This window comes from Amaranthus tricolor, chromosome 15 (assembly GCF_026212465.1).
Source record: "Amaranthus tricolor cultivar Red isolate AtriRed21 chromosome 15, ASM2621246v1, whole genome shotgun sequence".
Lineage (NCBI taxonomy): Eukaryota > Viridiplantae > Streptophyta > Magnoliopsida > Caryophyllales > Amaranthaceae > Amaranthus > Amaranthus tricolor.
Window position 1 is genome coordinate 1914254 of NC_080061.1, and position 23899 is coordinate 1938152.

The 23899-nt window shown below is 34.0% G+C and overlaps 4 protein-coding genes across 10 annotated transcripts; 3 read left to right on the plus strand and 1 right to left on the minus strand.

Moving 5' to 3' along the window:
• The first annotated feature begins 1888 nt into the window (after window positions 1-1888).
• LOC130800798 (probable serine/threonine-protein kinase WNK11) lies at window positions 1889-5740 on the plus strand. 3 transcript variants are annotated; one of them, XM_057664474.1, is made up of 8 exons: window positions 1889-2465; window positions 3065-3102; window positions 3286-3513; window positions 3612-3832; window positions 3919-4079; window positions 4176-4566; window positions 4649-5068; window positions 5155-5740. In XM_057664474.1, the coding sequence occupies exons 1-8, from the start codon at window positions 2364-2366 to the stop codon at window positions 5178-5180; spliced, it is 1587 nt and encodes a 528-aa protein (XP_057520457.1). In that variant the 5' UTR covers window positions 1889-2363; the 3' UTR covers window positions 5181-5740. The 3 variants fall into 3 exon arrangements, with proteins under 3 accessions (XP_057520457.1, XP_057520458.1, XP_057520459.1); XM_057664475.1 differs by lacking the exon at window positions 3065-3102; XM_057664476.1 differs by lacking the exon at window positions 3065-3102 and having other exon boundaries at window positions 1905-2465; window positions 4652-5068.
• Window positions 5741-7673: 1933 nt separating this feature from the next.
• LOC130800799 (probable serine/threonine-protein kinase WNK10) lies at window positions 7674-12093 on the plus strand. 2 transcript variants are annotated; one of them, XM_057664477.1, is made up of 8 exons: window positions 7674-8297; window positions 8688-8725; window positions 8905-9132; window positions 9817-10037; window positions 10124-10284; window positions 10381-10771; window positions 10856-11273; window positions 11368-12093. In XM_057664477.1, the coding sequence occupies exons 1-8, from the start codon at window positions 8196-8198 to the stop codon at window positions 11570-11572; spliced, it is 1764 nt and encodes a 587-aa protein (XP_057520460.1). In that variant the 5' UTR covers window positions 7674-8195; the 3' UTR covers window positions 11573-12093. The 2 variants fall into 2 exon arrangements, with proteins under 2 accessions (XP_057520460.1, XP_057520461.1); XM_057664478.1 differs by lacking the exon at window positions 8688-8725 and having other exon boundaries at window positions 7675-8297.
• A 453-nt stretch (window positions 12094-12546) lies between these two features.
• On the minus strand, window positions 12547-15642 carry LOC130800800 (protein yippee-like At4g27745). Its single transcript, XM_057664479.1, has 3 exons — window positions 15397-15642; window positions 14213-14331; window positions 12547-13462 (listed from the first exon to the last, which is right to left on the minus strand). The coding sequence occupies exons 2-3, from the start codon at window positions 14303-14305 to the stop codon at window positions 13235-13237; spliced, it is 321 nt and encodes a 106-aa protein (XP_057520462.1). The 5' UTR covers window positions 14306-14331; window positions 15397-15642; the 3' UTR covers window positions 12547-13234.
• Window positions 15643-16728: 1086 nt separating this feature from the next.
• On the plus strand, window positions 16729-22989 carry LOC130800801 (oligopeptide transporter 7-like). Of its 4 annotated transcripts, none has more exons than XM_057664480.1 (8): window positions 16729-17219; window positions 19008-19077; window positions 19170-19693; window positions 19802-19899; window positions 20475-21044; window positions 21135-21390; window positions 21857-22039; window positions 22280-22989. In XM_057664480.1, exons 1-8 carry the CDS (start codon window positions 17217-17219, stop codon window positions 22889-22891), a joined length of 2316 nt encoding a protein of 771 aa, XP_057520463.1. In that variant the 5' UTR covers window positions 16729-17216; the 3' UTR covers window positions 22892-22989. The 4 variants fall into 4 exon arrangements, with proteins under 4 accessions (XP_057520463.1, XP_057520465.1, XP_057520464.1 ...); XM_057664482.1 differs by having other exon boundaries at window positions 16739-17219; window positions 19008-19110; window positions 19177-19693; XM_057664481.1 differs by having other exon boundaries at window positions 16739-17073.
• Window positions 22990-23899: the final 910 nt, after the last annotated feature.

Consider the following 23899-nt stretch of genomic DNA (forward strand, 5'->3'; position numbering starts at 1 on the left):
GCATCTAGTATTCATTGACCTGGAGAAAGCGTATGATAGCATACCACGAAACATCGTTTGGGATAGCCTCAAGAATAGAGGTATTTCACAAAGGTACATTGAGGTAATACAGGACATGTATGACAGAGTGTCAACTAACATACATACACCGGTGGGTATGGCGGAGTCTTTCCCAATTAAAGTGGGACTACATTAGGGATCAGCACTAAGTCCTTTCTTTTTTACGGTCATTATGGAGGAAATCTCTAGATCCATTTGGAAAACCGTACCATGGTGTATGCTTTTCGCTGACGATATAGTTTTGGTCGTAGAAACCAAGGAGGAGACTAATAGTAAATTGGAAGAGTGGAGGGAAGCCTTGGAAAGTAAGGGGTTGCGCATAAGCCGTACGAAGACAAAACACTTGCGATGCAATTTCAATGGGGGGAGCCAGAGGTGACCATGAGGGAGAAGTTGTTGCAGGTATGTCCAAGTTCAAATATTTGGGATCGGTGATTCAGAGTAATGGGGAGATTGATGGAAACGTTACTAAACGTATACAAGCGGGTTGCCTTAAGTGGCGAGCAGCAACCATGGTGCTTTGTGATAAAAAGTTCCCGAGGAGATTAAAAGGTAAATTTTATCGTGTTGCAATTAGACAGGCGTTGTTATATGGGTCAAAATGTTGGCCAGTAAAGAAGGTTTTCGAACAGAGGATGGAAGTAACAGAAATGCATATGCTGAGGTGGATGTATGATAATACTATGATGGATAGGATAAGAAATCAGGTTGAGATGGTTTGGGCATGTGCAAAGAAAGATACATTTCCCTTTTACCCATCGTTTGTTATTGGTCATTGCCTTTAATTATCGCACTTTACCTCCTTCATTACCTTTATCTTTATTTTTAGTTATTTGTACATATTCTATTTATTCTATTTGTAAGTTGCGAGTTTCTCTTTCTTTGAAGATCTTTCTCGAGCCGAGGGATTCTTTGACCGCAATCTCCTCTATGGGTATGAGCCGCCATCTTTCTTCCCTTCCCTGACCCTGATCGTAGTTTTCTATGAGCGGGATACACCGTATATGATGATGATGAATATTAAAATTTCATTGTTACTTGAATTATGATTTTACTAAAATAAAATAGTAGTAGTAATTATAGGATGCCACATAAGATGTTTAATTACTAATAAATGTAATCCAAATAAGCAAGTTGTCGGAAAATTGTCATTTACAATTATTACTTTATCTTTATTACATAGTATGATGTTATGATATGATATCATATTATATTGTTAACATCCACATTAAAATGTTAAATATGGTTAAATAAGAGTATTAAAAAAAGATAAAGGAAAATAACAAATCTAAAATATAATTACATTGTTGGGCGCTTAATTTGGTGAAATGATTAATTTATATAATTATATAATTTAGGTACTAAAATAGAAAGTATTTTATATTTTGAATATATAAGCAGTTAGAAAATATATAGATAAATTAAACAAAACTCTATTCTCAAGATTACCGTCTAATATTCTAATGTACTACCAACTACTAAATGACTTAATTAGAACTCCTTAAAAAAAAAACTTAAATAGAATAATCTCTTTATGGTTTTCAGCTCGTCTTATATGAGACCATCTCACCATGAGATGAGCCCATATAATTATCCTACTTTTTTAATTGATTGTTTTAAAATTGTAAGTGATCGTTTTAAGTTTATGAGTAATCACTGCAAGACTATAAAAAATAATTATTTTAAAATTATAAGTGATTACTTTAACATATAAAATGTTATTGGGTACCCAAAGATATTATCACGTGTCACGTGTTGCCGTCTCATTAAAAAATTGGGGTGCGATTTTACCTGATTTAAGTAACGACCAAAAGAGACTCCTGACGCTATAAGTGGATTGGGGGACTGATTGTACATCAAAATCCACAAATCTCTCTCTTACGCTTCTTAACGAAAATTTTGCTCTCGATAAACCCTAACTTCCATATTCTAAGGTTTGCATCTTCAGAATACAAAGACGCAAATCTCCGTGATACTGAAGACATTCTTTTCACAAGATCTCTTCAAATTCTTCAGTTCATGATATGGTGATTTTGGGGCTGGTATGATGGAGTTACAAATTTCGCCTATTATGGAAATCCGAGCTCTGAAAATACGAATGGATTGTTCAAAACTAGATTTACTCGCTTGTCGACTTGGTTATAAATCGTCGTTTGATTCATATTTGATCGCATGTGAAGCATTTTCTGAAGAAAATTTGACTCACATTGAAGTATTCTGATCGGTTGTGTATCATCTGCGTTCTCTCTCTTAATTGAATTTCCTATTTTCAATTCTGTTAATCATCATCGTAATCGTCAGTGATGAATTCCGTCAATTCTCGTTCGACTTCGGCGATGGTGAGGCCAGTTACTGACAACATTGAGGATGTTGCCGAGAGGGATCCTTCCGGTCGATACATCAGGGTATGATGTATTTAATTTCTCTTCAATTTTAGAATTAATTGATTTTTTTGCTTAAAATCGTGAGTAATTATTAATTATAGTTTGTTTATTTTTTTTAATTGTAACCCTAATTGCTTTCCTTGTCAATTTCTTGTGTTGATTTGGTAAGCGTTAAGTTTCCGTTCTTCGACTTAGATCTCGATGTCATTGTTTGAAAGCCTGATTTATCAAATTATGATATTCGAATATTTCCTCACTCACGTTAATGTATTAATAATATTTTTTTTATCCTGTGAGTATATTTATTTTCACAGTATTTTAATTAATTAATTACTGTGTTTTTTAGTTTCTGTATTTGAGGCGAATCATGGATTACCTCTTTGGTTGATATCCTTTTTTTTACCGGGTTTTATTCACCACCTGAAAGCATTAATTCTTTCTCGTATCTCATCTTACCTATTGGATTTTCCAACATACCCCAAATTAAAAAAAAATATTTATTGAGGATTAAAGCTGCTATTTTATAAATGCATACTATGCTCTGTGTTTTTATAAACCATTTATTTTTATTTGTGATTTGTGATTATTATTATTTTTTTTCTTTGTCTCTTGTTCTTCAGTATCATGAAATCCTGGGGAAGGGAGCATTCAAGACTGTGTATGATTTTTTTACCCAGTCCTCTGATTTTATTTTCCTTTAATTTGCATCTATGGTTTTTTTTTTTTTTTTTTTCAATACCTGTTTATTGTGAGGATTTCCTTTTGTACCACCTACAGATAAGCAATACAAGTGAACTTTCCTTTTCTTCTTACCTGTTCTCCTTATATTTCCGTTGTTTAGATATAGGGCATTTGATGAGGTGCTTGGAATAGAGGTCGCTTGGAATCAAGTTCACATTAAAGATTCGATGGGGTCATCACAACAATTGGAGTTACTGTATTTGGAGGTTCACATTTTGAAGTCATTAAAACATGCAAATATTATAAGATTTTACCACTCGTGGGAGGATGATAGAAGCAAGACTATCAACATGATCACTGAGCTTTTTACTTCAGGAAACATGAAGCAGTGAGTGTTTAACCGTTGATTGTTAGGTTGTGGGTGATAAACCTACATGTATGATCTATTTTGATTCCTTCTAATGTTAATGAACTCACATTGTTTAGGTATCGTGAAAAACACAAGCAACTTAACATTAAGGCTATCAAAAACTGGGCGAGGCAGATCCTCAGAGGTTTACATTACCTTCATACTCAGAATCCACGCATCATACATAGAGATCTCAAATGCGAAAATATCTTTGTTAATGGACATACTGGAGAAGTTAAGATTGGAGATCTGGGATTGGCAACTGTTATGCAGCAACCTGCTGCTTTGAGTGTGATTGGTATTGTCTAGTCCTATTTTTAGCATTGGTTCTTTCTAGTCGATTCTAGTTTTACATGTTTAACATGTGGATTCCTCTTGATGTAGGTACACCCGAATTCATAGCCCCAGAGTTGTTTAGAAAAGAAGAATATAATGAGCTTGTCGACATTTATTCTTTTGGTATGTGTATGCTGGAGATGGCAACCAATAAAAGCTCTTATTTAGAATGCCATGGTGTGTATGAAATCTACAAGAAGGTTATCAGGGTATAGTGCTTTGTGTTTATCCTTTGAATAATCTGCAACTTGTATGGTAAATATATATGGTGTAACAGTCTTTTACTTATTGGTCTTCTTCTCCAGGGTGAAAAGCCTGCTAGCCTTGACACAATAATGAATCTGGAGATGAAGGAATTCATAGAAAAGTGTTTGGTTTCAGCTTCTAGTAGACCATCTGCAGAGGAGTTGTTGAATGACCCATTTCTAGTATCAAATAATCTACCTGGACATATTCCCCTAACTACTCCAAAGATGCTGGAATTGGCCTATGTGTCCAGACCTGAATCTCAATCTATGGATATAGACCTTGATAGCAAGAAGAGTAACTCAACCTCAAGTATGAAAAGCATTTGTGGAATTCCTCGCCAACAAAGCTTAGAATTATTGTATAATAATGTCAAGACATTCAAGTTAATAGGAAAGGTGGAGAATGAGGAGTTGATCAAAATGACCCTTGTGTTTATTGATTCAAAAGGTATTTCAAATTAACAAGCCGACTATTATAGTCACTATTATTTGCTTCCTTTGTTGGAAAACTGAGTGTTGTTTTTCTGCAGCAGGTTATAGGAACAGCGTTGATTTTCCTTTCTACCCTGAAAGTGATACCATCGTTTCAGTTCTGTGCGAGATGATTGAACAGATCAGCGACTTATCCGGAGAGTATTTGGTTCCCATAGTGCAGTTGATGGAGCAGTTGATACCAAAACTAAAGCCGCACTACAAGCCACCTTGTGATTTTAGTCTTGCTGAATATATTAGTTCACTCGAAGATTCTTCTGCTTCAAATTGTATCCTAGATGCACTAAGGTATCTTTTGGAATCTGGAATGTGCAGGACCTCTACAGAAGTAATTGAGATTGGTGATGACCGTTGTGCTCGAGGTTCTCTTGTTTCTGGAATATTAGTTGAACAAAACCCGGTGAATCAAATCATGATTCTGGTTCATGTGCTGGTAATTCCAGTAAAGTCTCCTACAGGTATCATTGGTTACATATGTAGAAGCTTTTTAGTGTCTGTACAATGTTATTCTATTCATCAACATAATCATTTCTATCTTATGCAGTGCTACCGCTACATCTGATGGTTTGAGTCTATCAAGCTTGTCTTCTTTAACATTAATAGAGAAAGACACATACTACGAGGACCTAAAGCAGGAGCTCGATGCAATTGACTCCCAGTATAACGAAAGTCTTCGTGAGCTCTCTAGGAAAAGGGACGAAGCCAAAGAGTTTGCAAAGAAGAATTATGCTTCTAAGTATGGTTTAGTTGCTTGATTGCAGTTGTTGCTTAGTTAGATCTCCATTGTTGCTAACGTCAAAGCTTTCATGTAAATCGTATGGCGTAATAGTTTTGATTCTGTAAAGTTTTTTCATTCGTTCTTTACAAGTTCATTTTTTGAAGAAATTTCTCGACTGATTTCTTTATTAACTGGGTTTAAGTGACAACGAGACGTAGGTTTTTGGTAGGCTTAAAAATTTAGATTGTATGTATAAACTAGTCGTCTCTACTGAAGCCAGTGTCTAAATTGTAGTTGCAACATAAAATTGGCTGCTGACATTGATTATGTAATGGATCAATTTGACTAGTTTGTACTACTCTTATTATGTATTTTTGTAAAATAAATATGAACACGCGAGCTAATTGTGACCTTTTTGCTTATACTTCTATTAGTTTTACCAACGGACATATCATTTTTACTTGAATTTATAAGGTGTCATTATGTATATATTATATTCCAAAAAAAAGTTTGGGGGACGAAACTTATTTTCACACATTTTAAGTTCAGCCACTATATTCACCGATTACTCTTGGCTTGTAAGTTAAAGCATAATCAAAAATAACTTGTTGAATTCGTTTCGAAGTTAATTTTATTAATATTAAATAATTAAATTACGATTAAATTAGAATTATTAATAAGTATAATAGATATTATGCATTTCAAGCATTAATACATATGTATTTAACTAAGATTATAAAGTTAAAAAGGTGCATTTTAAGCACATATGTACTTAATCTATCCACCTTCTGAACTTTATAATCCTAATTAGAGTGATTTGCCTAATTGGAGTTAAAAAATAAAAAAATTCCAACTTTGGTGTTCTTGAAAACATAATTCCCAAAATGATGTTCATATAATAAAATAGTTTTACTAAGCTACATTTTTTGGTTTGGTATTTCCAAACCTGCAAGAGGATAAAATTGTTTTGTCAAGCAAATATATGCGTAAACAAATTAAAAAAAACTCCCACAAGTCTTACAGAAAGAGTAAAATATCCTAAAAAATACTTCTACATACAACAAAAAATTTCAATCAAGTTTAAAAGTCAAAATCAATAAAGATGTTTGTCGAAGATAGCATACCCCTGTGATCTGTTGTTAGCATCATTCTTATGATGAAAATCAATCAAAAATAGAGATGAAAATCTGAAAATTACCTCAATTGCACATTGGAAAAAAAATCTCAATTAGAACAGTGGATTTAGACTACGCTGATTGATATAGGTGGCGGCTGTGGTGGAAAACGACGGTTGGCGTGGATGGTGGTTGTTTTCAGTCTCTTCAAGTACTTCGTCGTCAGTCTTACTGATGTTTAGTTTAGGGATTTGAGAAAATACATAGGCTTCTGTTGGAATTAAAATTAATTTAATTTTGGTTTAGTTTTACGGAGAGATTTAATAGGTTTGAAACTTTCCAAACCACAATCAAATAGAGCTAATTAATTTTTCTTTTAATGAACACTAGTTTGGAAATAAACTTTGGTGAACCCCAAATTGAAAATGTTTTTAATTTCCAATACTATTTAGGCAAAACATTCTCCTAGTTAAGTACATGTATATTAGTGCTTGAAATGCACCTTTGAAACTTTATAATTCTAGTTACGTACATATGTATTAATGCTTAAAATGCATCTTTTGAACTTTATAATCTTTTTTAAATACATTACGTGAACATTATGACTTATGTAATAGTGTTTAAGACATGTAATAATGCTTAAGACACCTTTTCTCAACATTGCCAACAATTTGAATGAAAACAAAATTACTACAACATTTGAGAGTGTTAATGAACTAAATGGTGAATTAAACATTTGAGAGCATAAAAATGATTTAGGGCAAAATATAAAGACAACAACTAACACTTAATTAGGGTATAAACGTCAAAATGGTAAATTGAACGGAAATTACCAAGAATTTAACAGAAAATGCTACGACAGTTAGTAAACTGAATGCTACCATGTGAATAAATTTTACAAAGATGCTACCACTCGTGTTTTATGAAAGTTCGATGCTACCATGAATAATTTTCTTTTAATTATTATAAATGACAATGTCAATAAGAATTATATGCGTTTTTACAATTTAATTATTATAAATCAATTAATGAGAATTATGATAATTTTAAGTAATAAAAACGGACCAAATTGGCCGGACCAAATTTTCAAAGATCGACTCATGTAAAGCTCCCATATTAAATTTAAAGGTTATTTATTCAATTTGACTAATATTTACTTAACCTCGGTGCGAGCCCAATCTTATTTAGGCCATTGAACACCACTACGCCAGTACTTTCTAAATCCTATTTCAGCTAACGGCCGAAAAGGCTCCTGATGCTATAATTACGGGCTAATATACTGCATAAAAACCGAGAAATACATCTATTTTGCACTTCGTAACAAATTTTGCTCTCAATTCTCATATTCTAGGGTTTGCTTCTTCAGGAAAATAAACAAAACTCCGAAATATAAAATTCTTTCGTTTCATAAGATCGCTTCAAATTTTAGGGTTCATCATCTGTCAATTTTTTTGCAATTTTATTTTACGTGATATGGTGATTTTGGGGCTGGTATGACAGAGTTACATAATCCGCCCATAATGGAAATCCGAGCTCTGAAATTACGAATGGATTGTTCAAATTTGGATTTACTCGCTTGTCGACTTGGTTTTAAATCGTCGTTTGATTCATACTTGATCGCATGTGAAGCATTTTCTGAAGAAAAGTTGATTCAAATTGAAGTTCTCTGATCGTTTGTGTATTCACTGCATCCTCTCCTTTGATTGAATTTCTCTTTCTCAGTTCTCTTAATCACCATCGTAGACGTCAGTGATGAATTCGGTTGATTTTCGTTCTACTTCGGCAATTATGAGCGCAGTTTCTGATAATTTTGACGATATTGCTGAAAGGGACACCTCTGGTCGATACATCAGGGTACGATCTCTTCCATTTTAGAAATAATTATTTTTCCTTTTCTTATGGTGATTGTAAATTCCCGTTTTTACGTATATAATCACGATGTTATTGTTTGAAAGCCTGATTTATTAAATTATGAAATTCGGATGTTTCCTCTCCATGTTTTGAAATTTTCTAATTTTTATTAATTTTTATCTTGTTTATAAATTTATTATTTTTGCAGTATGTCAAATAATTTATTACTGTATTTTTTAATGTCTGTATTTGAGGATTTAAGCTGCTGTTTTTAATCGAGTGTAAAGTATTGCATACTTTGCTTGCTGTTTTTATACACCATTGTTTCTGCATTTTTTTATTTGTGGTTTTTGATGATTTTAATATTTTTCCTTGTTGACTCTTGCCCTTCAGTATCATGAAATCTTGGGAAGGGGAGCATTTAAGACTGTGTATGATTCCTTTCCCAGTCCTCTGATTTTATTGTTCCTTTATTTTTATTTTGTGATTTTTTTGATTCAAATCCAGAGTATGGTAAGGATTTTCCTTCGTACGACTTACATATTAACGAAGGATTCAAGTGATCGTTGTTTTTCCCTCTAATTTTTCCCCTTATATTTCCTTTGTTTAGATACAAGGCATTTGATGAGGTGGAGGGAATAGAGGTGGCTTGGAATCAAGTTCACATCAAAAATGTAATGGGGTCGTCACAACAATTGGAGTTACTGTATTCTGAGATTCACATTTTGAAGTCATTAAAACATGCAAATATTATGAAGTTTTACCACTGGTGGGTGGATGATAGATGCATGACTATCAACATAATCACGGAGCTTTTTACTTCTGGAAACTTGAAGCAGTGAGTATTTTGTTTGATTTGATTCAAAATTAAAATAGCTATTATCTAAGAGTTAGTTATTTTAGTAAGTTATTGCTAGTAGTGGGTCAATGGGATATTTGACCTTAAGCGCATGCTTGGATTGGGGTAGATATTTAAGGGGTGAAAAGAAGTCAATAGTAAGAAAATGTAGTTGATAAGCGAGAAATCAGTGAAATTTAATTGTTGTAGAGGTGGAAGAATGGTTGCAAAATGATGAAAAATGAAGGAAGCTCAATTTTGTGGGGTAAATATTTATTTTAGGAGAGGGTGGGGCAATGAATTACCTCCATAATATGGGAAATCATCTTTTTTTCCTTTATAATTTTTGTTTTATGCTTATTTTACCTTCTTCACAACTTTCTCAACTAGTTCAAATGCATCTCTATTTGCTTTTATTTCATTTGTTTGACTTTATTTCCCCTTTAATTATTTACACCCAATCTAAGACATGCTCTGAGTTAGTGGTTTAATTTTAGGAAATTTAGTTATTTGATTCTCTATAAAATTTCTAGCTTTTTATTAATACAAATAAAAATAAGAAAAACTATATAGTAGTTTTACACTTTAATTTTTCCCAACATGTTTAACCGTTTATCTTTGTGTGTGATAAATCTACATGTATATTTTGATTCCTTCTAATGTTAATGAACTCACATTGTTTAGGTACCGTGAAAAACACAAGCAAGTTAACATTAAGGCTATCAAAAACTGGGCAAGGCAGATCCTCAGAGGTTTACATTACCTTCACACTCAGAATCCACGCATCATACATAGAGATCTCAAATGCGAAAATATCTTTGTTAATGGACATACTGGACAAGTTAAGATCGGAGATCTGGGATTGGCAACTGTTATGCAGCAACCTGCTGCTTTGAGTGTGATTGGTATCGTCTAGTCCTATTTTTAGCATTGGTTCTTTGTAATCCATTCTAGTTTTACGTGTTTAACATGTGGGTTCCTCTTGATGTAGGTACACCCGAATTCATAGCGCCAGAGTTGTTTAGAGAAGAAGAATGTAATGAGCTTGTTGACATTTATTCTTTTGGTATGTGTATGCTGGAGATGGCGACCAATAAAAGCTCTTATTTAGAATGCCATGGTGTACATGAAATCTACAACAAGGTTATCAAGGTATAGCGCTTTGTGTTTATCCTTTGAATAATCTGCAACTTGTATGGTAAATATATATGGTGTAACAGTCTTTTACTTATTGGTCTTCTTCTCCAGGGTGAAAAGCCTGCTAGCCTTGACACAATAATGAATCTGGAGATGAAGGAATTCATAGAAAAGTGTTTGGTTTCAGCTTCTAGAAGACCATCTGCAGAGGAGTTGTTGAATGACGCATTCCTAGTATCAGATAATCTACCTGGACAAATTCCCCTAACTGCTCCAAAGATGCTTGAATCGGCCTATGTGTCCGGACCTGAATCTCAATCTATGGATATAGACCTTGACAGCAAGAAGAGCAACTCAAGCTCAAGTATGAAAAGCATTTGTGAAATTCCTCGCCGACTAAGCCTAACATTATTGTATAATGATGTCAAGACATTCAAGCTAATAGGAAAGGTGAAGAATGAGGAGAGGATCAAAATGATACTTGTGTTTATTGATTCAAAAGGTATTTTAAATTAAAAGCCAACCATTATAGTCACTATTCTTTTCTTCCGTTGTTGGAAAACTGAGTGTTGTTTTTCTGCATCAGGTTGTAGGAACAGTGTTAAGTTTCCTTTCTACCCTAAAACTGATACCATCGTTTCAGTTCTGTGTGAGATGATTGAACAGATCAGCGACTTATCCGGAGAGGATTTGGTTCCAATAGTGCAGTTGATGGAACAGTTGATACCAGAACTAAAGCCGCACTACAAGCCACCTTGTGATTTTAGTCTTGCTGAATATATTAGTTCACTCGAGGATTCTTCTGCTTCAAATTGTATCCTAGATGCACTAAGGTATCTTTTGGAATCTGGAATGTGCAAGACCTCTACCGAGGTAATTGGGATTGGTGAGGACCGTTGTGCTCGAGATTCTCTCGTTTCTGGCATATCAGTTGAACACAACCTGGTGAATCAAAATCATGATTCTGGTTTAAGTGCTTGTGACTGCAGTGAAGTCTCCTGCTGGTAATTTTGGCTGATATGTTGAAGCTTTGTTAGTGATTTAGTGTCTGTCCAATTGTATTCTATTCATCAACATATTCATTTTTATCTTATGCAGCGCTGCATCTGATGGTTTGAGCCTGTCAAGCCTGTCTTCCTCAACACCAACCGAGAAAGACACGTACAGCGAGGACCTAAAGCAGGAGCTCGATGCAATTGATTCCCAGTACAATGAATGCCTTCGTGAGCTCTCGAGGAAAAGAGAGGAAGCTATAGAGTTTGCCAAGAAGAGACATGCTTCTGGGAAGGGTTTAGTTTCTTGATAGAAGTTTTTGCTTATTCAGAATTTCATCTTTGCCGAGCACAACTATATCAAAGCTTTCCATGTAAATATAGCATATTTTTTTAAAAACACGTGAATAATACAAGTTTTTATTGATTTTCTTACAATAATATCAACTTACTTTTGATTAACCATGTATAATATCAATTTAGGAGTGTGTTTTCCTAGAATAATACTAACTTTTGTTTAACCATTAATTACCTTTGTTATTAATGTCAAAAAGCATACTATACTATGCAAACATCCCCTAACTGTTATTATTCATGGTTAATCAAAACGTTAATATTTATCGTGAGGAAATCGGTAAAAGTTTGTATTGTTTACGGTAGTTTTTCTTTCTTTTTTTTTTTTTGCATACTCTATAGTTTATTTACTGTCAAGTTCTTTTCATTCTTTCTTTACAAGTTTGTTTTTAGAAGAATTTTCTCGTGTGGTTTACTCCAAGATTTGTGATTTCGTTTTTAATGGGTTTTAGTGACAATGAGACGTGATTTTCATGTATGCTTGACACACATTTTGGCGAATCAAATTTACAAACTTAATTTTCAGTTTATAAAATTTCTTCAACTAATAGCAGCCCTATTCTGAGATTTTCCAATCATCTTGTGAAGGATTAGGGATCTGCTTCTAGGACCCTAATTCTACACATACAATTATATTACTAAACATATTGGAGTTTGTTAGCAAATCATAAGTTAAAATACTCATTTTCGAACGTTATAGTGAACTTAGATTTTGCCTTCTATTTTTGGAGTTTTGAATTCTAGTCATGTCTGAGTTTATATACCAACTATTTGATGCTTTCATTCTAGAGTTAACTTTTTTTACACCAACTTATAAATGTTAACTTGATACATGATCCATTTTAGAATTTAAGTTCAAAAGACATACTAAATAAAACTCAAAATTAAAAAATTTCTAACTCCGTAAATTCAAATATGCTCAAAAATCTTGGTATAAATCTGGGTAAATTTCTGAATATGTGTAAAATGTCTAACTTCACAAGATCCCCTAAATTAAAGGCCATAAATTTACTTCTTCATATTACTTTGAATTTATCTAATTATTTTTAGGCCTTAATTTGAAATAAAATTAAAATTATCTAAACCTAAAAAAATTGTAGTGTATTTTTACTATGCCTTGTAACACTTAGGAGCATGGGTGCTGCACAAGAGGCAAACAGAGCACCAAAATTTTTATGGATATTTTTATAAATCGTGTAAATGCCATTACCACAAAGAGAGACGTGTTCCCTTAATTCATACACAAATAATTACATAATCCATATTCCATAGGGCCATATTGATGGAACCTTAACATATGGAAGATCAATTGCCAAATCAATGGGACAATATGAACATGAGAATTGGGAAGAAAAATCAACAAACTCAGGCCAACCTTCTTATCTACCATATCTCTTCTCTTCTATACAGTAAAAGAGGTAAAATAACATAACAAAACACCAAAATATCGACGAGGATGATAATTCATTGATTTTCATATATACTTTAATTATATCTTGCATTTGCCTTTAAAATAATTTGCGACTCTTCGTATGTGCTCATACTTCGATTGCAACCTTTAAGTCGTGCGGTAGAACAGAACGGTATAGTATGACAACTGGAGAAGAGAATGATCATAACTACCAATTATCCTTGACAATCTTGGACTTTTCTAGTATGTATTTTCCTTCCTTGTACTTTTGTGATTCTTCGTAAGCTCGTTCATATTTCCAACCAAGAACTTCACGACAATCAGAACAGTAGACATCTGCAACGGTATGGAGACCCGTCCTGAGATGTCTGTCTTCTTTTGGCCCTATGTCAACGTTCAAAGCGTGGGAAAAGAGAAAAGCCCTACTATTTCTTCCCTGAATAAGGAATCAGAAGGAGCAATCAGCAGGATAGAACATATCAGCATGCCAGAGTTTCGGTATGCATCAAATGTATTGAGCTACATAGGCATTAAGTTTCATGAACTTGATTGTGCCGCATAAACAAACACACCCTTTCCGACCCCTAACCTTTATAAGACGCAAATGTTATTGACGTTTAAACATTAAAAGGTGCTATTCGTTAAAAATAACATAATGCATATAGCTACTCTTGAACGAGGCATTTTAAACTGAGAGTGTGCAAAACTAAGTAATTAAACGTGGAGAATCATGGGCTGATCTAGTGGTTGAAGACATATCCTTTCACCCTTGTGACAAGGGTTCAATTCTCACCGCGTACAAGAAGGCTTACTTTTCCCTTCCCTGTAGGGTATTCTAAAGCTTAACCCCGATAAATAAATGTCACTAAATGTGATACCTACATGTTCAACAATTTCATAACGGAAAATTTTTAGCACAATGATGGTTGCTATCAAGGATCAATTAATAACAAACTCATTTTAATTACAAAGGTAAAGTTATGTATATCCAACCCCTCCAAAACCTGCCCTGGTGGGAGAACCTAAATGCGAGCAACTTAACGACATCAGGGTAATCGAACAACTTTCAAGCATAATCTCAAAGAGATGATAAAAAGCATCAAAATGAAAACTTGATATACATAACACTCATCAATAATAATGATTCATGAAACACTTAAGCATTTCCATCAAACCACTTCTTCACCTGAAAAGCTTTGGAAATGATATCATCATGAAGTGCAACATTGTTTCGACAATTGCAGCAGCTGTACACCCTAGGTCCAATCACCTCAGCCATCAAAGCTTCAAAGATCCTCAAATTTCCTATCATTGGGACAATATACAATAAATATGGCAATGAATCAGGCACAAAATCCCAAAAACCATACAATGAATCCTTAGGATGATGTCTATAAATAGCTTTCATAGTACTTACTTCTCAGAACGCATTGATTGATAAATGGAAAACTATTGAATAGAAAACAAATAATGATCATGTATTAGCATCAGAAAAGGGTCGGATTTATGCATGTTAAACATCAGCAATTACTTCTCGCTGTTAGAGTACATAACATACTACGAGATTACCTCAATCAGCTTGGTCCAATAATATGTTATATACACAATCATCTATAAAAACCAAATGAAATAGTGATAATAATGAATCAAATTCCTAGTTAAATGACATTGGATTAGTATTCTTAGCAAATAATACTCGCTCTGATTGGGTATATAGCTTATTATAGGATTACAACCATCAACATAGCCCTATGATTTATTATATTGATCACCCGATAAAAACCTAAATGTCAGCTTTTCTTGAATCTTCTATATATATATATATATATATACACATTATGGGATTATAGCCATCACCCAAACTGTCCCATTTATCTTTTCAGTCTATTAGATGCACTAATGCAATCCTAAATATATCTAATTGTACATAACTAAAAATTATAAAATATAGAAATTAATAAAATTTACATAAGACACAAATAAAACAAAATTACACTTGGCTACATTTTGACATCTAAATTATGAAATGATCAATAAAAAGTATAAAAAAATCAAATGGGACAATCACCGTGAAATTTTAGGGAGTATTATGTACTCTATCATCACTGGATAAAAAGCTAAATCTTAAATTTTATGAATCTTCCACTGATCAAGAGTAACATTGGAGACAGAACAAGTAATGATCATACATAAAATGGTTTAAAATGATGAAATTTATATATTTTAAAAATCAGCACTATAAATAAACAGAATTCCTAATTCTGATGAACAAAATCCTTGATTATTGGTCCAAATTTGCAACTTGTATAATTAATGCGAAAAACAAAATTGAAGAATTAGATAAAGTGTAAGAAAAACAAAGATACTTACAGATAGAGGAGAATTAACAATGGAAGAGAATTAATGGGTTAGGTAAAACCCTTGAAAAAAAGGGGGCAATAGCCAATAGTTAGGGTTTGGAGAGCAGTTAAGGAGTCAATTTTTGTATACAAGAAAAACTCTTGGAAAGAAAAGTGAAGATGATCAGAAAATTTTAAGTTGTCGACAAACGCCAGTTTTTGCAGTGGCTTAGATTGACGTTTCTTTTCAGTTGTTTTTTTTTCTTCTTTCTTAGAATTTATAGATTAACTGACACATTAAAAAAGATACTCTAGTTTTTTCATAAATTTTTATATATTTTTTTCTTTTTCAATTTTAGCACAATATGAAACGGAGGGGCTAATGAGTCATGTTTGAAAAGTTGTTTATGTTTTAACTAAGTCAAGATTGATTTTTTTTTAAAAAAAGTTGGTTTAGGTTTATCCTATTCATTCTCTAAATTTTTATTTTTTTAATTAATATTGATCTTCTAAATTTATTTGTTTAAGTAGGTTTGAGTCTAAATGAATATGAATTTTCATTTGCTTCGTATTAATAATTCATATTTGAATTGGGTCAATTCAAATACGATTGTTTGGCCAACACTAAAAAAGCAAGTGTGAATTGCAGACCAACCTTGTTGAGTGCAAGAGAAGTGGTCGCACAATGGGAGCAGTCGAAATCTAGTCTTAACTTGCTACCCAAAAAAAGATTGGTCGTACATTTGGTTATAATTTGCGGCCAATATGTTGGTTACAGACTGGTAGCAGCCTACGACCAATAAGTTGGTTATAAATTTGCGACCACCCTTCAATTTGGTAGCATATGGGTCACAAAATCTTTTTAATTGAACTGAATTTAATTGTAATTTTTTTAAAATTATTCAAAAAAGATTTATATCCATGTTGGTTTTTCTTTGGGTTAAATGAAATTTAACTTGAGTTTATGATGACTCTTTCATTTTTTAGGTACAAACTTACTTGGATGAGGTTATTTTAGGTTTGAGTTGAGTACGAATCTAGTATTTATGAGTTCAGGTGAAGTTTATATTAAATTATTTTGGATTTCATTTTACTTCAAGTTGAATAATATCATGTTTAATTATCATTGTGTAAGATAAGGTCAAATCTTTTTTATTATATGAGTTTACACAAGTTGCGTTAATTTATATTTATATATAATATTAAACTAAATAAATTTTAAATCATGTTTTCATTAGATAGGATTAGTTAAAAGTTTGAATTATCAAACAACTTGCATTACGTACTCAAATCTCGAGTGACTACTCACTCCATAGTCAAAGGAAAAGCCTTTAATATGTAAAGATAATTCATATTCTCAACTAAATGGATCTTATTACAAAGTGAAACCCAAATAAGTGCATTACTCATCTTCCCCTAAAGAAATTTATTCAATAACTCAACTCATGCAAACCCTCTCATCGCTAACAAACACTACAACAACCCTTGCTTACCAACCTCACCGTCGACCAATAGCCGCCTCTCAAGCAGCCATGCGCCACCGGCACGACTTTCCCTTCCCGCCAGTCAGCTACTGCTACCGTAGCTGACCGCCTCCTCCACCACCACAGCTGCCCAAGTATCAGCCAGTGGTCGTGCCCAGCCCCTCCACCTCCCATGACGTCTTATTTGTTCCTTCGAACACTGTTGCTGCCCCTCCTTCACTCAGGTCAGGTCGTGGCTCAAACAATCATTCATGCACCTCCATTCATGTCCTTCAATTGCAATTAGTGTCTAAAGATAAGAAACAAAATTTCAAAATATTTATACTCATGGTGATGGAGAGAATTGAGTCTTAGTTACTCATCCCTAATGGTACTCAATCTTTTCTCTTTCTTCTATTAACTCTCAATGTTTCTTAAAGCAAAATTCATTGCCGAATAATGGGGGTTTTGATAATTGTCATTTGTTCTCAATTTGTTATATAGCAATTAAGTTAGGGTTTATCAAATTAATAATATTTTCTTTGTTTTCGGCCTTTCTTGTTATGTCTTGAAAGTCTAGTATACACAGACAATACAAACATAAATTCTTCATTCAATTCCATGGAAATATCCTTTCAAAAACAAATTGCTCTTAAATTCATCCTTTCCATTATGGAAGATGCTTTGTTAATCAAAGCCTCTCCGATATGACATATAATAGTACTCCCTTCATTTCGGTTTCTTGGTTACACTTTGACCAAAAAGCTTTTACAGTTTTGATCTAAAAGTGTTACCAACAAGTTGAAACAGAAAGAGAAATATGATCGCTTCCTTGAGTGATAGTGTTCCAACATATTGCGAGGCACTAAAGATCTAAGCTAAGTATACTGCTAGTGGGTTTGGTATCGTATTTTCTTTATAGATTATGTCTAATTTCTATTGTCCTCGATGTTGGAAATTATAACCCACATGTAATCCCACATCAAAGAAGTAGAAAGGGTCGATAAACATATAGTTTTGATGGGTTACTCCTCTTATTACCTCTTATTTAGAATGGAAGCTCATGAATTATCACACGACTTAGGAGTGTCATATCCCGTTTGCTTTTGGCCAAGCCTCAACATGAAATTTCCCTGAAATCGTTTACTTGAATTTTGCTGTTACAATCTAAACATTTTTCCCCATGAATTGAATCCCATTGAACAGTTAAAAGAAAAAAAGTGAACATCATAATCTTATTCTCTGTCTAAAATGGATGCCTATAATGAGTAAAAGTCAATAAGTGGAACATTACCACTATGGGAGTTTTGGACTTGGGCACTTCATGGTTGACAAGGAATTTAAGTCCACAAATTTTCAGACAATTATGAACGAAGAAAGCTTGTTGGAGGCTTTCTATCCACAGAAAAAAAAGACATGGTTGTTGATTAGCTTGTTGGAGAGAATTCTCTCCGAGCAGTCCTGATTCTGAATCCTTGCTTTCATCTAAAACTTTTTTTTCAAATGTAACATAAGCTCCCTATCCCTTCGACTTTGCCCCTTGCATTGCAAAAGGCTCTCACATTAAAAATACAAATCGGGCAATATGCAACTACTAGTTCTGCAATATACTTAAACATTATATTCCATGAATTTGAGGATGGTGCTTGGTTTCTTGCCAGTTGCTATAGTACTTGTTCTGCAATTGTACTTGTAAGTTAATTTTAAACCCAGTTCATGATTAGCTGGGCTGAACATTAAAATAAGTAGATAGTCAATAGTGAGGAGTTGAGAGCATGTCAGATGAAAGGCAAAATAAGGTGGACGATTCCTACCACTTGACTGTCACTCACTTTGTCTTATAGAATTTTGTACGATTTCCATTATAGTCCGTCCTATTGAACTTACTACAGTTTTAATTTGGCTATGACCCACTGTCTAATTAATTCTCATCCTCACATCTAACCTATCTTTTCATCCTATCCACACGTATTTCCCAACTCCTTCGTAATCTACACCTTTCCCCACAATTCATAAAATCAATTTGTACTTTGTAGCAAATCTTTTCGGACAGAGGGAGACTATTTTTTGGCAAGTTTATGATTGAAAAATCTAGTCTCACAAGTCAATTAAACAATTGCTAACAAAGTTTTGGTTTCTTCAAATTTCTTCTGATGTTAACATAGTTATATTTTCTCAGCTTTCAAAAAGGAGCAAAAATCAGAGATTAGAGATGGAAGATGAAACAGAAGCTTTACATGCCCCATTAAGTATTAACTTCCCTTAAAACCCTTCAAAAATTAGTAAGTACCCTTTTCTATAGTTTGATCTCTCATATGTTTGATGCGTTGACCTTTTGCAGTTCACAGAAAAAACCAGCATGAATATGAAGAAAGCCAATTCCTTGTTCCATCAACATCCTCATCAAATTCCCAAATCAGATCATCATCATCAAATGAGAACTCACCTGTGAAACAGGTAGCAATGATGGTCCCCATCACTGATGATCCTGACTTACCAGTGCTGACTTTCAGAACATGGGTCTTAGGGACATTTTCCTGCGCGCTGTTATCATTTCTGAACCAATTCTTCTGGTACCGAACTGAGCCTCTCACCATCACTGGCATTGCTGCTCAGATTGCCGTTGTCCCTCTCGGCCATTGGATGGCTTATGTGCTCCCCGTTCGCTCATTCTTCCATGGCACACGATGGCAATTTTCGCTGAACCCAGGTCCTTTTAATGTTAAAGAACATGTACTTGTCACCATCTTTGCAAATACAGGAGCAGGAGCAGTTTATGCAATTCATGTTGTTACTGGTGTTAAGATCTTTTACAAGAAACACATTACCTTTTTTGTCTCGTTGCTTGTTATTTTAACCTCACAGGTAAACATATTATTCTGACTTGAATCTTTCAAATTTAGTTTTACAATTTTTAACTGGTGAGTAATTAATGATCAAATTAGTGGTTTATGTTTTGAATTGGAATGACAGGTTTTGGGGTTTGGATGGGCAGGCCTTTTCCGCCGTTACTTGGTGGAGCCTGCTGAGATGTGGTGGCCGGCTAATCTTGTACAAGTTTCCCTTTTCAGGTAATTTTCTTTTCTATTCATCAGTAAATACAATATAATGATAGTAACTTCTAGTCTATTAATAGAAATGCCTTTAAAAATGTGTGCGCATTGGTGTTTCCATAAGAACGTGTATTGAATGTTGTAGAGTTTGAGTTGATGATGCCCACTGTCACATGATTCACTAATCTCCTTGCAAATCGCAAATCAAAAAAAGCGAATTATGGTCGGTTTGGGGCTATTTTAGGGTCATTGTGAGCGAATCGTGAATTCAAAAAACCAATTATCTGTTGAATTATGTTACACTCAATTGATGCCTAATAATATTTCACCATATCCTAGATGGACGCTGCCAGAATGCTTGTAAATTGTGACTTGTGGATTTTGGATAGTTATATATGTAATCATTGAATGATGTTGAATTGTGTATATTGGGTTAGATGTTTCATTGCGGCTTAATATTTAGACTCGTCGAGTTTTACATTGATGTTGGTGCCCAAAATCGGTTCAATATGCAACACATGTATGCAGTGAGGAAGAACATGCATGAATAATGAAGATGTATTGATGAATTAATAGTCATAAAAATGCAACAGGGCTTTGCATGAGAAGGAAGAACGGCCAAGATGTGGTCTGACACGCATCCAATTCTTCATAATTGCCTTCACCTGCAGCTTTGCATACTATATCTTCCCAGGATATCTCTTCCAAGTGTTGACTTCATTTTCTTGGATCTGTTGGATTTTTCGCAAGTCTGTACTAGCCCAGCAGCTTGGTTCTGGGCTACATGGACTTGGAATTGCATCTTTTGGTTTTGATTGGTCTACCATTTCTTCCTACCTTGGAAGCCCACTAGCAAGCCCATGGTTTGCTACTGCAAATGTGGCTGTCGGTTTTGTGCTCATCATGTATGTGCTTATCCCGTTGGGTTATTGGCTGAATGTTTACAATGCCAAAACCTTTCCCATTGCTTCAAGTCACCTCTTCACATCAACAGGTTCAACTTACAATGTCTCCGCTATTATGGACTCGAGTTTTCATTTCAACCAAGAAGCTTATGAGAAACAAGGTCCTCTTCACATCAGCACATATTTTGCATTGACTTATGGGATAGGATTCGCTGTACTAAGTGCCACCATAGTGCATGTAGCACTCTTTCACGGCAGGTAGTCTTGGATTTTAATGAATTTATGTAGAATCAACACAAAGCTCACATGATTGTTATCATTTTTTGCCACCTCGATCTCAAAATATAGGGACATATGGGAGCAAAGCAATGCAAGTTTTAAAGAGAAGAAAATGGATATACATTCAAAACTTATGACTCGATACAAGGAAGTCCCTCAATGGTGGTTTTGGCTCATTCTGGTGGTAACAATCGCAGCAACCATCTTCGCGTGTGAGTATTACAATGACCAGCTTCAGTTACCATGGTGGGGTGTTCTACTTGCAGGTGCCGTTGCTTTCTTCTTCACACTTCCAATTGGTATTATAAAAGCCATAGCAAATCAGGTTGGTAAACTTTAATATGAATTTTTGTATGGCGTCAAATTTTCTTAGGGAAACTAAATTTTCTATTTAGCCCTGATGGAGTCAAGGTGATTTAACAATGTAAGGCCGGAGAATTTCCTACATATAAGGTGAGAGGGGGAATTATTCATTCCTATAGGTGGTGAGTACGTTTCAAGCCCTTGTCACAAGGGTGAAAGGGAAAATCTCGAACCAGACTAGGCCTACCAATGGTTATCATACGCATAAAATTGTTACAACTTCCCACTTGTTTATTCGACTATATACTGAATATTGCATTCACATATGCTCTCAAAATTTGTTTACTCATCTAATTAACGTTGCTTATGATGCAAAGTCGCCTCGTTCGAAAATAATCTCTAACTATATCTTCTAGAGTTGGAGGGATCATAGTATTTCTTGTTTTAACTAGTCATCTTTCTTCATTCTTAATGATCACAATATACAGTCGCCTGGTCTAAACATCATGTCCGAGTACATTATTGGATACATCTACCCTGGATATCCTATTGCAAATATGTGCTTTAAGGTTTATGGAAACATCAGTATGCAGCAGGCTGTTACCTTTTTAGAGGATTTCAAACTCGGTCATTACATGAAAATTCCACCAAGAGCAATGTTCACAGTACAGGTAATTAATTTTCTTGCTATAACTTTTCTTTATCGCTCAAGTTTTGCTCAACTTGCTAGGAGTGATCGAATCATTCATCTTGCATCATTGAAGTTAGAACTGTACTTATTAAAACTAAGATTTTCCGCCTTTTTTTAGTATCCTTCGCTCCAATTTTAAGCGAAGTGAACAATCATAGTGAAAAATCATAGGACATAGACAAAGGCAATCTTTATTGTACTTAGCTTGTTCTTTGCTCAGGTAGTAGGAACTCTGATCTCTAGTGTGGTATATCTTGGCACGGCATGGTGGCTCATGGAAACCATCCCGGGTATCTGTGAGAGGAATAGCTCGAGCAGTGTGTGGACATGTCCTATCGATACTGTCTTCTACGATGCCTCAGTCCTATGGGGCTTGGTTGGACCTCACAGGATCTTTGGAAGTGAAGGCATTTATGGAGCTGTGAATTGGTTTTTTGTAGGAGGAGCTATTGCACCAGTTTTGGTTTGGTCGGCGACAAAAGCCTTCCCGACCCAAGAATGGATTCGTCTTATCAACATCCCTGTCTTAATTGGTGCTACTGCTTCAATGCCACCGGCAACTGCAGTGAACTACACTACTTGGATTATCGTTGGTTTTCTGTCTGGTTATGTAGCATTTAGGTACGCTCCGGAATGGTGGAAGCGCCATAACTATTTGCTTTCTGGGGCACTTGATGCTGGTTTAGCCTTTATGGGTGTTGCATTGTATCTTTGCTTGGGTTCGGAAGATTTGAGTCTTAGGTGGTGGGGCAATGACCTAGATGGATGCCCTTATGCATCTTGTCCAACCCAAAAGGGTGTTTTGGTTTCAGGTTGCCCTGTTGTAAACTGATACTATACCCTCCGTGCTCTAAATTTGTTATATTTGTTATTTTAATTTGTTCTCCTAAATTTTAAAGTGATTATTAACATTTTTATATTGACCGCTTATATATCTAAAATGATCTTTTACTATCTAAAGTGATCATTGACATTTTTAAATTGAACACTTAGAATTTAAATCAATTCAAAAGTGGTCACTTAAAGTTTTTAAAATGATTACTTATTGTTTACAAGTAAACAATTTAAAGATTGTTAATTACTTATAATTTTAAAGTGTTCACAGCTTATTATTTTAGATTGATCACGTATAATTTTAAAGCGATTAATTATAATTTTAAAGTGATCACTTATAATTTTTTTAAAAAATGATATAAGACTTTCAATATGATTTTAAAATAAAATATTCGACAAATTCATAATTTCTTATTTTACAGCAAAATTTTCTACCGTTTTAAGTTGATGAAGCAATTGTTTTTTTTTCTTGCTAATAGTAATGCCTTTTTTAAGCATTTTTCCTATTGTAGTTCCTAGACTTACTAATGTTTTTTCTTTTTACCGTAAAATGTACTTAGTTATATATATTTTTTAATGTAAAATAGAATCACGGTGAACCGGGCTAAAATTAAAAATTCAAAAAGAATATTTGTTAATTTTCCATGTCCAAATAAGATTCCTTGGGGTCCATAATAAATTAAAAAATTAAAATATCAGATCCAATATAGCAAAATGTCAAAATACTTAGATGTCACGTGGGACAACATGCAACTGTAACTCTGTAAGCTTAATGAGAGATTGATCATACCTGGAACAGTTCCAGCCCTTCCTCCCAGCTAAAACCTTTCATTTTTTATTATCAATCAATCATCATATTTAATGTGACAACTACTCTCTTGTAATTTCTAAAATATCCCTCAGGTCCTCTATCAATATCCTACCCATCTCCATAACAAAAGCATTAACATCATCCTTCATTGAAACAACTATATGGGTTTTATACGGATAAATTAACTACATATTG

Coding starts and splice junctions, on each gene's coding strand:
- LOC130800800 (XM_057664479.1), bottom strand. CDS start 14,305: ATGGCTGAGGTGATTGGACCTAGGGTGTACAGCTGCTGCAATTGTCGA. Junction 13,463..14,212: donor TCATTTCCAAAGCTTTTCAG/GTGAAGAAGTGG, acceptor TTCCTTATTCAG/GGAAGAAATAGTAGGGCTTT.
- LOC130800801 (XM_057664480.1), top strand. Junction 19,078..19,169: donor AGCTTTACATGCCCCATTAA/GTATTAACTTCC, acceptor GACCTTTTGCAG/TTCACAGAAAAAACCAGCAT. Junction 19,900..20,474: donor GTACAAGTTTCCCTTTTCAG/GTAATTTTCTTT, acceptor AAAATGCAACAG/GGCTTTGCATGAGAAGGAAG.
- LOC130800799 (XM_057664477.1), top strand. CDS start 8,196: ATGAATTCGGTTGATTTTCGTTCTACTTCGGCAATTATGAGCGCAGTT. Junction 9,133..9,816: donor ACTTCTGGAAACTTGAAGCA/GTGAGTATTTTG, acceptor CACATTGTTTAG/GTACCGTGAAAAACACAAGC. Junction 11,274..11,367: donor TGCAGTGAAGTCTCCTGCTG/GTAATTTTGGCT, acceptor TATCTTATGCAG/CGCTGCATCTGATGGTTTGA.
- LOC130800798 (XM_057664474.1), top strand. CDS start 2,364: ATGAATTCCGTCAATTCTCGTTCGACTTCGGCGATGGTGAGGCCAGTT. Junction 3,103..3,285: donor AAGGGAGCATTCAAGACTGT/GTATGATTTTTT, acceptor TCCGTTGTTTAG/ATATAGGGCATTTGATGAGG. Junction 5,069..5,154: donor TCCAGTAAAGTCTCCTACAG/GTATCATTGGTT, acceptor TATCTTATGCAG/TGCTACCGCTACATCTGATG.